Here is a 13,744-nt window from a genome sequence, read left to right as displayed (position 1 = left end):
TTGCTTAATTCTGCTTTGTCTATATACTGAGTTACTGATCTTCAAATTTGGTCTATAAAACTATCTTTTTGTTTTTTCTTATTGCTGTGAATACCTATGCCCACTATATTATTATGTCCCTAAAGTTCAAGGACTTAATTATCTATCAACACACTAATGTTAATGTGAAAGCAGATTTGAGCTCCTCCTGCCTACTTATAACCTCTTTACATGGTTACCTGCTGCACCAGTATTGTACCAGTATATGTGAACATAATGTAATATTTTTTTACACAGGAATTAACACTGCTAACTAATAAAAACATAGGTGTGTTAGTTCTTATTTGTTTTATTTTATTTATTTGTTTAGGGAGCAACACACAGTTCAACTTCAACAACAACAAGTTACACACTTTTCTTAACAAAAAATATTTACAATCCATTTTATACAAATGTATAATTTTAGATTTCTACACCGGGCCAGGGTCTACACCAACATCATGTGCCTCATCCCCTCGAGGAGAAGAGCCAGCTTCTCCCCATGGCACTCTCTCACAGCCCTCTTTCTTCCACCATCAGTCCTACACCAGGCCATTCTTCACCTCTGGCCGTAGAGGGCCTGGCAGACCTAGGAAGGAAGGCCCCAAGTTGGTACGAGAAGGAAAGATTGTTAGGAGGTAAGATAATAAATTAAAATTTATTTATTTTATCTTTTTTTATTCTGGTCCATATTTAATTATTTCACAGTGCTTTATAAAGATGTAATTATGATGTATGATTGGTTATATAGTTTGATGTTCTGTCTGCAAAACTGATTTAAATTATAGAATCCCTTTTCAGTGAATTTCACATTTTTAAGATTAAATAGAAGAAAAAAATCTTTTTTTTTTTATAGCTGTATATAGTGTGTAGTGTGTAGAAATTTATATTTACCAATTAGGTAGTAATTATAAAAAATATACACTGGGCTACAAGTTAATCAGCTACTTTTTATGAATAATGTTTCTGTCTGTAACATAATTAAAATACATAGCATGATCATTTTGGAAGCCTTTTAAAAGTAAAATTTACTGTTTAACCAGTCAATTAAGGATTTCCTGTGTGGCTTGATAGATTAGTTAACAGATCAATAATTATTTTGCTCACAAACATTTGCACTTTAATTATGCTGAATCTAATTACAAAGAATGTCAAATAATATTGGTGGCTGCATAGAAAATTGTTGTTCAGTTGTGAATGTATAGTTATTTTGTACCCATAAGTATATAACAGTTTAATCTCAAAAGTTTTAACTATCCCAATCATATACTTTATTTACTGATTTCAAAGAAATATGGATTTGAAAGTTATTACATTATATTTGAGAAAAGAAAGAAAGAATGACATTTCATCACTGCACATTGCAAAAGCTGCTATGTGCTAAAATTGATTTTTTTCGACTGAGATGCAGTTTCAATTGTTTTTTTGATATGCACCATGCAGTAAAACAGTTATGTAATGCATTAAATAGTTAGAGTCCTTCAATTTCATAAAAAATTGGCTTTAATCTGAACAAAGCAGCTTTAGTGTTTCCCTTATGCTAAGAACTGTTCGAAAACTATATCAAAGACACATTTTTTGTATATTCATCAACATCACGTTTATTCATCAAGCTTAATCATTATCTCAATATTAATAAATATTGTTTGGCCAAAGATACAGGGCCGGTGCAGGCTCTGTTAGAGGGGCTAAGAGGCACCGCGGCAGTCGTGATGATGCTCTCGAAGATATGATGGATGAAGATGACTTCTCAATACCACAATTGCCTGAAGAACCACCTTATATGCCTGAGAAATGGTAAGTTCACAATTCATATCACTTTTAAACAATGGTCAATTAATGATATCATAAGTCGTTCCTATCGTCGCATTTGCCGAGAGGCTTCAGCTGAACATTGGAAAGATGTTAAAACTTTATTAAAGGCGAAAATTTATTGTGAAAAAATGTTCTTGTTACCAGGCCCGGTAAAGTATGCGCGCTATGTAACCTAAGCGAGCGCAGTCAGCTAGGTCAGGGGGAAATGCGTCAGATCGCATGCAAGTTGAACGAGAGTGATGGCAGCACTACCCCCGCACTTAACTCTGGGAACGCTACGCCGACCAACGCGGCGACACCGTCAAGCACGCCGAGTACCCCGGTGACGCCGGGGCTTGTGTCTCCGCCGCCCGAGCTTGTCGATCCTAACCAACATCCTTTGGCGCTGCCGCTCAGTAGACGGCAGAAAGCGTTTAATAAGTGCAAGTAAGTAAATACAATACACCCAATATAAGGCATTCCTTTATGACGAATACTAATCATACATAAGATGTCTTGGTCTGAAAATCTATAGTACTTCCTACAACAAATTGCCACCATCTGTTAGGTATCATTTCTGCACATCCTTGTAGCACAGGTCTTGCTAACTTTGTCAAGTTTTTCTTTAGCATGTTCTGATTAGAATACAGTTTGGGCCAGTCTTTTGTTGTCCATTCATATGACTATAGAACCTGACCTGCATCTAAGGATATATTCAGTAAACATATTTTTCTTTGCCAGGACCCCACTATACAACATGGAGCATACAGACGAGCTCTCCATCATCGGCTACACGGACTCCATGGAGCTAGCAGGGGTGGCATCATCAGGCGCGTTGTACATCCACCGGTGTTGCTTGGAGTTCAGTCCGCCGTACCAGGACCAAGTGGCGGCGGCATCCAGCTCTGATGAAGAGAAGGAGCAGTTGGAAGAGGCGAGGGTGAAAGGAATTGTGTCCGCGGCGCTGACGAGGAAATGTGCCTTCTGCACCAGACATGGTGCTAGCATACCTTGTAAAGTAAGTATAAGATGACTAGAAGAGACTTATAATTTATGGCCAGATTTATCACTTCTGGGTAGTTAACAAGTGGATTATTAATATATTAGTTTATATGTTTTTACTTTGTATATCAGACATGTCAACCGTCATTTACCCATAAACTGTCAAAGTAGCCACCACATTAACTCCCATCAGATACAACATCAGACACTTATGTGTCATGACACTCTCATGAAAGTTATGAAACTGGCCCAACATATTTTTTACTAATTTTAAAATGAGTTCTGTTAAGGCACTGAAAATTACGTCTAAATACCGTTTATTTGTTACAGATGAGTTGCAGTAAATACTTCCATCTACCATGTGTTCTAGCATCGGGAGGGTTCATGGATTTTCAGACCAAATCCTCCTTTTGCAAAGATCATCTATACCAAGTGCCTCTTATTTGTAAGTACCGAACTTAGTAACTTCTAAATCGACTTAGTAGGGCTTCCTCGGATTAGCGTTTTGTCGACGTAGACTTGTGTTACGAAAACGTGACGGAATAACTTAACTGAAAAACCTGTATGACGAGATGTATGGATATGAAAGCAGCAACATAAGTTTGTACGTTTCATAGCAAGTGGCGTTATTATATTATTTGTTCAATAGCTTTTTTTTCTATGATTTTAAACGCTATTGCATAGATAAACTACCACTATAATTAAATGTATCCAGAAACCGGGGGATTATGCTTAATTTTCCTACAGGTTACTTAATAGTTTGTTGTTTTTGTACAGGTACCGCAGACATAGATTGTAGAACTTGTAGAACTATCGGAGATCTCGCGAATCTTATGACTTGCGTGACGTGTGGCGCGCATTATCACGGAACCTGTGTTGGACTCGCGCAGCTTCCAGGTATGTGTACAGTACAGTACATTCTTTTGGGAGTATATAATATTATCTTACCATTAAAGTTATCTCTGTAGCGTAGTTACTATACTCTGGCCATTACAAACGTGCGAACGATGTCATAATTAAAAGAATTACAGAAATCTGACAGTGTGTAAGTGCGAGCGATAGAGCCCGATAATATGGCATGACGTATTCGCACGATTGAAATGGCCCAACTATAGTTAGTAAATGAAATGTATGTACAGAAATATTGGTATTGAAAGTCATAAAATATCTTTGAAAGTATTTCTAACTTCTTGTTTGTTTTGATGTAGGTGTGCGTTCAGGCTGGTCGTGTCGCTCGTGTCGCGTGTGCCAGGTGTGTCGCGGCGAGGCGGGCGCGGGCGCGACGCCCGGCGCAGCGGAGTCGCGCGCGGTCACGTGCGAACACTGCGACAAGCTGTACCACGCTACTTGCTTGCGCCCCGTCATGGCTACCGTGCCGAAGTATGGCTGGAAATGCAAGGTAAAACTATAAACAATATACTATTCTATTATTATATTGGAAAATATTATCTTTACAAATTTAGTACCTATAACAGTTAGTTATTTTATTTCATTGTATTGTACTCTTATTTGTCTGTAATTCCTACATATAAAAGTTTCTAAATAATATTGTCCATTAGCATTCTGAAGTTGCCCGTTAAAATCACTTCTCACGTGTATTTTGAGTTGAAGTAACATGCAACGGTCTATCTCACTACGTTAGCTCAAAGACAACACACTATTAACGTATTAGAAGTGTAATAATGTGTATGTGTGTCAGTGTTGCCGCGTGTGCTCGGACTGCGGGTCGCGCTCGCCGGGCGCGGGCCCGTCGTCGCGCTGGCACGCGCACTACACGGTGTGCGACTCGTGCTACCAGCAGCGCAACAAGGGCTCGTGCTGCCCGCTGTGCCGCCGCGCCTACCGCGCCGCCGCCTACCGCGACATGATACGCTGCACCATCTGCAAGAGGTACGACCGACAGGCGTAAATTTGCAATTGTTTAAACAAAGCCCAGCGTAAGACAGACAAATCATAAAAAAAATCTATAACGGTAAAAAATACCCTAAAAGTCCTTGTAACATTTATTTTTTGAGTATTTTTTTATAGTAAAGCTAAAGAGAAAAATGCTTGATTCTGTGTTAAACCACTTGCCCAATTAAATCACTTATTTTACGGTGTTTAAAACATGTTAATATTTAGGTATGTACACGGGATGTGTGATCCGGACGCGGAACCAGCACAATACAGACAGAGGAAGGAACTGAATCCTTCATATGAGTACAACTGTCCAATATGCAAGAATAACAACATGCAAATGCAACTGAGTGGCTCCAAGTCTGGATGTAAGTAGAACCTTGTCAATACTTTCTTTAACAAAAGTAGATCAACAACCAAGGAATTAAGATTTTATAAGTATGTTTAACTCGCATTATTGTATGAATATTATTTCCATTAGCTTTCGACGAGGACACAGTGGCGTCAACGTCACAGGATTCATCATTCGGTGATGAGAATTCACAGACGGAAACAGACCCTCTCGCTATCGAATCAAAAGTAAGTGTTACTTAACCTTGTCACATTTGTTTTAAAACATTCGTAAAATTTCTAACATATATTATTATTCGCAGCCGGATGTGGGACTAGGCAAAGGCAAACCTTTCACGGTCTCCTCAAAGGTAGCTAAGAAGAAAATAGGTGGTTACAAGCTGAAGGGCGGGTTCCCTCCGGCGGGCAAAGTGGGGTTCTCAAAGCGACAACGTAACATGCTGGACTTTGGACGCAAGAGGGGCACTAAGCCGAAGATGAGGGGAGTGTTCGGTGTTCCCGGCTTAGGCTTGCAGAGACCACAGGCCCCGGATAATAAGGCTCCTGAAGATGACCCAGGTAAAATATTATACCACGAATATCTTTTTGCATTATTAGTTTTACCAGTTTAAGATAGTATGTTTTATTATTGGTTTCCAAAATTATAACCTGAACGCAAGGCGTCTGTATACCTGATCTTTGACAACTCATTTTTTTTTCTTAAAGTGAACATAATATATTATCTTCATATCAAGTGTAGCAGTCTCCATATCAAGTGTATTTTTGTGTGTCGTGTAGGGGTGGAAAACAAACTGGTGCTATGTTCGAGTAAAGACAAGTTCGTGTTAACGCAAGATCTGTGCGTGATGTGCGGCGCGATCGGGACCGACTCTGAGGGCTGTCTCATTGCGTGTGCGCAGTGCGGACAGACATACCATCCTTATTGTGTTAATATTAAGGTAAGAACACTTCGTGGTTGAAAATTCTTGTGTTTCGATTTGGCGATTCGTCGGTTTGTGTTCTGAATTTACAGTTTCGCCTGGAATCCCAATTATTTGTGATTCCGGATAAAAGCACGCCAATCGCTCGTACCATCGTATCGAGCTTCGGTTGCAGTGTTCGAGGAGGATCGTTTTATATACGAGTAGACTCCAGGTCATTATAAAAGAAAAAAAAAACGCAGTCGCCGCTGTCGTTTAGAGTGAAACGTTTCCCAAGTCGATCGGTTCGGTGTGGTGACGCTCTCTCTTTGTGGCAGGTGTCGCAAGTGATCGTGACGCTGGGCTGGCGCTGCCTGGACTGCACGGTGTGCGAGGGCTGCGGCGCGCGCGGCGACGAGACGCTGCTGCTGCTGTGCGACGACTGCGACACCACGTGGCACACCTACTGCGCGCGCCCGCCGCTCGCCGACGTGCCGCGCGGAGCCTGGCGCTGCGAGCGCTGCCGCCGCTGCCTCACGTGCGGCACGCGCGACACGCGCGCCTGGTGCGACAACTACACCGGTACCTAGCTCTTACAATACCTACTGCTGCGATTCTAATGTTGACACTGCGTGACTATTAGGTGCCTTTACCCACGCCCTTTCGCGCGTGAAAGAACGTGCGTCTGGCGGGTATACAAGGGTAAAGGAAAGAGCGCGCGCCGTGCTCTTCTGTCAAGCGAAGAGCACACCGTCTTTCCCGTGCGTTATCCTGCACACTCCTAATCACGCGCGAAAGAGCATGTGTTTAAAGACACCTATTGTCTCGCTACCATGCTGACTCGTCGCGCATAATTATCTTGCCAGAATTTGAATGTGAAGAATCTTAAGAGTTTCCTTTCCGTGTAGAATGTGCTCCGTGCGCTTCTCTGGTGATGTGCTGCGTGTGCTCGGAGCCGTATTCGGACGGAGAGCTGATAATACAGTGTGAGGGATGCCGGCGTTGGCTGCACGCGTCCTGTGATAATATTAGAAGTGAAAACGACGCCGAAGTATGCTGTCGCGCCGGGTAAGTGAGATTTTGTAACGTTGCGTTAAAATTTTAAGCATATTTTCGAATATATATCACCGCATTTTCTCACTCCAAATTATTATCAATTTAAGTTATGAGTCTTTCTTACCACCTTTAACAGCGTCTGTCTTCGTATGAGTCAAAATTATAATATCTACTTTTATAAAATAATATATCGCAACACGGACAAACGAAGAAGTAAAAACTACGCTATGATATGAGAATCGGTCATCGATATCGTCCACACGACGTTCTGAACCCAGAACCGTATGTAACAGATACAAGTGCGTGCTGTGCCGCGGGCGCGAGCTACCTCCGCCGCACCTGGCGCGCGCGATAGAGGCGGGCCCGGGCGCGGCGGCCCCGGCCCCGGCGCGGCCGGCCCCGCGGCCCACGCCGCAGTCGCTGGGGCTGGCGGGCGAGTACTACGTGGACGACGTGTGCCTGTCGCAGCGCGGCGCGCACCACATGAAGCAGCTGGAGGCCGAGCTGGGCATCACGCACACGCGCCGCAAGAGGCGCTTCAAGAACGACAACACCGAGAAGGATGCAGGTCAGTGTCTCCCGCCTCTACACGCCTCTATACGCCGCCGACACGCATGCGTGCGCCTCACTCAGTGTTAATGCTTTGAACGAATCATATTTTTTTTAATGAAACCCATGCTTTAAAAAATATGATATCTCGTTCTGTATTTTTACAAATATGTAATTTTAGATATTGAATGTGCAATCCACTTGCGTTAATACGTACATGCTGAAAACAACGTACATGCTGAAAACAACAAAAATAAATGTATTCTATTTTTTGTATTACAATTTCATAAGATTTAATTACAAAATATCAACTATCTATTTTATTCTCAAATTTGAAATCTAAAATAAATTTAATTAGTATTTTTTATTATTCGAATATATTTAACTTATAACGTAACTATACATTACCTATATAAAGTAATATTAGATTTATATAAGTATTTATGTATGTAAGATGTGTATCTAACATGAGTTTTTGTTGTCCGACGCTGGCATTGTGGATTAGAAATAATGGCATCTATTGAAACAGTGGTTCAGAACGCTGACGTCGAGATGGCCGACGACTCCAAGCCTGACAGCACTGCTGAAGTTAAAGAGGAACCGGGTGAGTTTGTTATACTTTCTCCCTAGTTTGGCTTATAAATTGTACATTGCATAGACGTAGTGTCAGTGCATTGAGATATGTTTAATGCTAGCGTCTAACACCGACTGTTTTGTTAGAACGTGGCCTTTCTAACTTAATGCATTCTTTAGAGCATATTACGTTTATTTTATGTCGCTTGAAATAGATATCTACAGTCAAAAATACTTGTTTTTATTTATCGTACTTAGATATTGACTTGAATAAGTTGTATAATTTGATAAAATGTTACTACAACTACAGTAATATTTTTATCAAAACCGTGCAACATAATCGATTCTCTCCTTTAGGAGTGTCAGGCAGTACAAATTTCAAAGAAGGTATACTATGGAACGTCGCGAACGACGGGCCGCCTCCTGAAGGATTCACTATCTACACTACAGAGACCGGTCTGACAGTGTTGCGTAGAAAGAGACAGAGAAACTTGAACAAACTTGGTATTGGCGGGTTCATTGTGCGACAGAGACAGACGACGGTTAAAGCACAGGCCGAGGATGATAAGGATGGAGATGGTACGCAAGCTTCTGGAGGTAAGTCGATGACTACTTATTTAAGTTTTTTATTTAAAATTAAACTAGTTTTTTTTGCTTTTACCATTGTTTTACTAAACAATATAATACGTGCGCGCAGGTGCACGTTGATACAAGCATCCACCTTCGTCTATTAACGTATACGCACTGAAAATACATAATTATAATAATATAATGTCCATGTTTTTGGTTATAAATGCACATATAATTTTAATCCTAACATTATATCAATACTTTATACATACTTTGTTCCATATAGAATCGCCAAGCAATAAGCGCAAGCCTCGCCGCAAGCCACGATCTAAGCTGATGGAACAGTTTCCTTCCTACATGCAAGAAGCCTTCTTTGGCAAAGATCTACTGGAGCCTAGCAAAGCAGTCAGTTCTACTGGTAAGAGTTATAATTACGTTTGACTGTAAAACCCTTGACTTCTTGGTTGAGCTTTTGATTGACTTAAATGATCCCACACTAATGTTTACCTTCCAGTCACACGATTATTGAAATATATGTAACGCTTAAAATTACAGCTATTTCCTACATTATTTTCATTGTCAAATAACTTTAATGTTTTTTTTTCTTTTTGACGAATTACTTACATTACTACATACACCTTTTCTATCAAAATTCTCATAATAATTGAACTGACGATTGAATAATCTACCTTCAGATAATACTCTCGTATTATAAACTCAAAAGATAGTTGTTCAATTGCACTTGTTCCCCCAGCTAACCCAGCCGAGAGTCCAGGCGGTACACTTCGGCCCGCGACACCGGAGGGTTACCGCGAGCTGCGCGACTTCAAGTGGGACATAGAGAACTCGGACAGCGACGGCGAGGATGTACTGGCCGCGTTGACCACGTTTAACGATCATGATACTACTGTCGTTATATCACTTAACTCGGTATGTTATTTTGCGTATATTTTCGGCATGTTTAGTTCCCATCCTTGACAACTGCTATAAAATCAAATCAGAAATCATTTATTCATTTAGGTCAAATATTGATTGTTGAATCTGTACGTGAGTGAAAACGAATCAGAGTTTACAGGACGATTGTTAGTAAGACAGTCTGGTTATAGATTATCTTTAGTAGAACATAATATACTCGTTCTATTTTTGATTTTTTTAGAAACTTTTATGTTGTACTTAAAGGTAAAAAAATAACACTAATATTCTGTAAAGCTTGCAAAAACATAAAGTTAATGATTTATTTAGAGTTTAATCATACACTAAAACTCACCTCTACAACTCTACTTTATCCCAGATTTTCATTTTCTAAATGGAAATTATACTTATACTAGCTTTAAAAACCTTTTAAATATTACCGCACCAAATAATTAACACAACTACTCTAAACAGGAGGAACTGGAAGTCCTAACATCACTAAAACCAAAGGACGAGAGAGACGATATAACATCAACAACGAACGCGGACGGTACAGTGAAAATAAAGACGGAGATTGACGATGGACACTTGAAACATACGGAAGATTCCACTGCGTTGAAGAACGCGATACTCGGCCCGCAGCCCGCGGAGGCCGAGCAACCGCCAACTGTGGCCACTGAGAGTATACCGACTGTACATAGTACTAAGACTGAAACTATTAGTAGTGGTAAGTAATAATACTTTTATATCGTGCGGCATAGTGTAATAATATCCTTCTGGCCGATATTCATTTGATATTACAGCATTATATCAAAGATATTTACATAGTTTTTGTTTATTAACTACAGCACTATTCAATTACAACATTATATCTCAATCATATTTTACAAATCACTTCTAGTGTTTTTCAAATACTGACTCTTACATGCTTTCTACTTCCCATTGTCATATAATATTTGAAAGAATGACAAGAAAATCAAAGAACATTTTATGTTTAAAATTTTGTTAGATATTTTTGGGACGTATATTAAGTATTCAATACACTCTATGCCTTAACTCTAAACACAAAAACTTCTCCTATTATAAAAAGAAGGAAGAAATTGTAGTGCAGATTAAATGTTTTCTTTCTTTTAGAAACAGGTGGTTCATCTCAAGCGTCGACAATATCGCCGAAGGATGATTTGTCGCTGCTAGGGGTGAATCTCGACGCTATGGTGCGAGACGGACTCCCCGATATGGACAGCAATGACGTTGATGAAATATTCAAGGGAGTACTCACTGATGACTCGCAGGTTTGTACCATTATCATATAAATATGTTTGTTTTTTATAGAATATATCCAAGTTATCTAGCAGAATAATACCAATGCGATTACTGTATCACACATTGTATAACTACTTGAGGTTACAATGTGAGGAATTTTAAAAGTTGTGCCCGAAACAAATACGTGTACGTGCACGTGCATCATGCACATGTATGAAGAGTGAAGTTTGTTTTTAAAATAGTAAATAAATCCCGATCGTTTTGCTAGTTATAATACAATTATGTTTGTTTGTAGGAGTCTCAAGAATCCTCAGTATCGTACGTGAATTCAATGGCGAGTACGCCATACTCGCAACAACGTCAACAGTTGCAGAGTCCTATGGATTACCAGTCACCTTACACGGAATTCGGTGGAAGCAGGTTAGTTGTGCTTTTTCAAACAATTCTGAATAATAGGGCAGCTGCTTTTTGATCGTCGGCGAGCAATGGCTAGTTTTCGACGTGTATTCGCTGTACTTGACTATGAGCTCCCGTGATCATTAACACATGGTAAAAGGAAATAATAATTAAATATGAAAATATTAGTTGTTTAACTTAATGTTTCTCGGCATCTATCTCATAATCGCAGATGACAACATTAAAATCTTATATACCGTTATAATCGATTTAATAGCTCATTTCATCACAAACTCTTAATTTTCGGGTTGCATGTAACATGTTACAACGCGAACATGCATTTTATTGTATATTTTTCTCCAGTCAGCTTGCGACCTCGGCCAGTGAAACATGCGCCGATGCATCAAGCACTCCTAGGTAAAATGCATGCTCGTGTTAATTCTCGTGTTGTAGTAGATCAGGGGGTCCCAACCTTTAGCCACTATGTAAGTATATTAAAAATAAGGTGTAATAATCGCGGACCATATTTTGACTTCCACAGACCACTGGTTGGGAACCACTGTAGTTGATAGAAAGCTTACTTTATCCTTGAAATTGCTGGTTATATTTGATGTTGTTTTGTTGTACAGTAGTAACAGTGCCATGAGCCCGCTGTTCTCGGAGTGTAGTGGAGGGGGCGGCGGAGGCAGTAGCGGCACCGGTCCTTGGCCCGACAACTCACAGGCACCTCCGCCCTCGTACAACCAGAGAAGCGCGGATAAAATGCGAGCTGATGAGAGTACGTACCAAAACAGCATACCTTTCATTTTAGTAAAGACTGATGTAGACTCTTGAAAATGTTTTTTTTTTTTGTAAAGTTATCTCTTACTGTGTAATCGAGGTGGTAAGCGCAGAAAAGGTCGTTTGACTCGCCAAAAATAGTCATGTAGCTTTGTCTTAGGTAAATTACATTGTTTTTATTTGCTAACTAACACTTCCTTAGCAAGCTAAAGAGTAGGGCCTCTATTACAAACCCTTACGTACTAACATAAAATCTTCAAACTAGGCTTAGGTTCAGCGGCAACAATATCAGCCGTGCTCTACGCAAACACCAATCATCCGGAATGGAAGACTGAATTCCCGAACTGGGTGGACCGTTGTAAGCAAATTCTCAAGAAATGGCGCGCCTTACCGTCTGATCAGAAAGCACCGTACTTGCAGCGGGCGCGGGATAATCGTACCGCGATACGTATGAAGAAAGCTCAGCAGGTATGTTCGCTTGTGTGTCACTACATGTGGTGTGTGCTAACCCAACTCACTTACCACCGTGTTTATAATGTGTGTCTCCCACACTACGGGTAAAGGCGATACTGAACGAGCTTAACAATTTTAAACATGTAATTCTTTCTGCTTGCACTAAGGTTGTGCAATGATTTTACAACACAGTCTTGTCGCAAGCACGAAATAATTACTACTTTAGAAAAGGAGGTTTCGATTCAATTTTCCACCAAAAGTTGAAGAAAAATAAATACGTGATAAGCTATCATAACACTCGTTTAGCACCGCCTGCTTGGACCTTTGAGTACCTCACTGAAACACGCGTTTTTATGTGTTTCGAAGTAAACTGTTCATCCACGTTGTGTTTCACGACCGCCAGGACGTTACATTGTTGTTTGTTCCACGATTGCTGTAGATTCTGTCGCCTGACTCAACGCTAGCACAAGTGTAAATACCGCGGCTGTAGGATACACGTAGCACACCATTTTTGTTTAGTTTTTGTATAAACAATAAGCATTTGTCGTTACTTTGATAGCTGTTGAACACTGAAGTGAGAGGATCTACAGAATCTGTCAAAACATTTGGGGTAGTTTGTATACTGTATTATAGCAAGGGCTATTTACATCTGCCGTGTGAGTATATGCGTTAAATGGGTTCATCATAGTATATTCGATATTTCATGGGTTTCATAGGGTTAGCAGTTTGCTACGGGTTTATATATTTATGTATATTTGCGTACCCGTAAAGTTCAATCTTACGAGCAATATACACTGGATACCGCCCCAGCGCAACAGTCTTAATTTTCGTTTACGACGACAATCGTCAGAGAGATCGAACATATTCCGAGTTACCGCTCGCTGCTGTCTCGCACGCGAGCGTAGGGACGGGGATCTCATCGCTTTCACGTCGGCGACGTCACGAGCCATGTCAGACCACCGACACATTGAGCAAACCGAGGAGACGACGATCACGCGAGTGACTCGACCGATATCACTGGCCAAAACGAACTATAACTAAGGAGTGGTTGGACGCGACAGAGCTCCAGCACGACGAGCGAGGCGGACAGCGGGCCGGCCACGGGCGGCGCCAGCCCGGCGCCCAGCGGCGTCAGCACCCCGGTGGCCAGCAGCGCTCCGGTAGCCGCGGCCAGCAGCGCGGCGGGGGCGGGCCCGGCGGGCGGCGCGGCGGGGGGCGGGGTGCGCGCGCCC

At 41.0% G+C, this 13,744-nt stretch overlaps 1 protein-coding gene across 6 annotated transcripts in view; it reads left to right on the top strand.

Annotated features, from left to right (window-relative positions):
- The window catches only part of LOC142973507 (uncharacterized), a 39,073-nt gene that overhangs the window by 694 nt on the left and 24,635 nt on the right, over positions 1 to 13,744 (top strand). For 2 of the 6 annotated variants that reach the window (XM_076115289.1, XM_076115284.1), the window contains exons 3-27: positions 446 to 656; positions 1,675 to 1,815; positions 1,978 to 2,259; positions 2,554 to 2,830; positions 3,145 to 3,259; positions 3,592 to 3,711; positions 4,023 to 4,213; positions 4,514 to 4,704; positions 4,936 to 5,078; positions 5,192 to 5,289; positions 5,364 to 5,619; positions 5,839 to 5,999; positions 6,299 to 6,542; positions 6,869 to 7,028; positions 7,310 to 7,584; positions 8,095 to 8,169; positions 8,496 to 8,735; positions 8,995 to 9,126; positions 9,463 to 9,638; positions 10,095 to 10,347; positions 10,755 to 10,912; positions 11,179 to 11,303; positions 11,909 to 12,057; positions 12,325 to 12,527; positions 13,574 to 13,732. In XM_076115289.1, the coding sequence (XP_075971404.1) occupies positions 446 to 656; positions 1,675 to 1,815; positions 1,978 to 2,259; positions 2,554 to 2,830; positions 3,145 to 3,259; positions 3,592 to 3,711; positions 4,023 to 4,213; positions 4,514 to 4,704; positions 4,936 to 5,078; positions 5,192 to 5,289; positions 5,364 to 5,619; positions 5,839 to 5,999; positions 6,299 to 6,542; positions 6,869 to 7,028; positions 7,310 to 7,584; positions 8,095 to 8,169; positions 8,496 to 8,735; positions 8,995 to 9,126; positions 9,463 to 9,638; positions 10,095 to 10,347; positions 10,755 to 10,912; positions 11,179 to 11,303; positions 11,909 to 12,057; positions 12,325 to 12,527; positions 13,574 to 13,732 (4,535 nt within the window). Of the gene's footprint in view, positions 1 to 445; positions 657 to 1,674; positions 1,816 to 1,977; positions 2,260 to 2,553; positions 2,831 to 3,144; positions 3,260 to 3,591; positions 3,712 to 4,022; positions 4,214 to 4,513; positions 4,705 to 4,935; positions 5,079 to 5,191; positions 5,290 to 5,363; positions 5,620 to 5,838; positions 6,000 to 6,298; positions 6,543 to 6,868; positions 7,029 to 7,309; positions 7,585 to 8,070; positions 8,170 to 8,495; positions 8,736 to 8,994; positions 9,127 to 9,462; positions 9,639 to 10,094; positions 10,348 to 10,754; positions 10,913 to 11,178; positions 11,304 to 11,908; positions 12,058 to 12,324; positions 12,528 to 13,573; positions 13,733 to 13,744 lie in introns of all 6 variants that reach the window. The other 4 variants (XM_076115288.1, XM_076115285.1, XM_076115287.1 and 1 more) reach the window with 2 other exon arrangements.

The sequence above is a fragment of the Anticarsia gemmatalis genome, chromosome 6 (assembly GCF_050436995.1).
Source record: "Anticarsia gemmatalis isolate Benzon Research Colony breed Stoneville strain chromosome 6, ilAntGemm2 primary, whole genome shotgun sequence".
Lineage (NCBI taxonomy): Eukaryota > Metazoa > Arthropoda > Insecta > Lepidoptera > Erebidae > Anticarsia > Anticarsia gemmatalis.
Note: the sequence above shows the minus strand (reverse complement) of the source record. Positions and strands in the feature narration are given on the sequence as shown.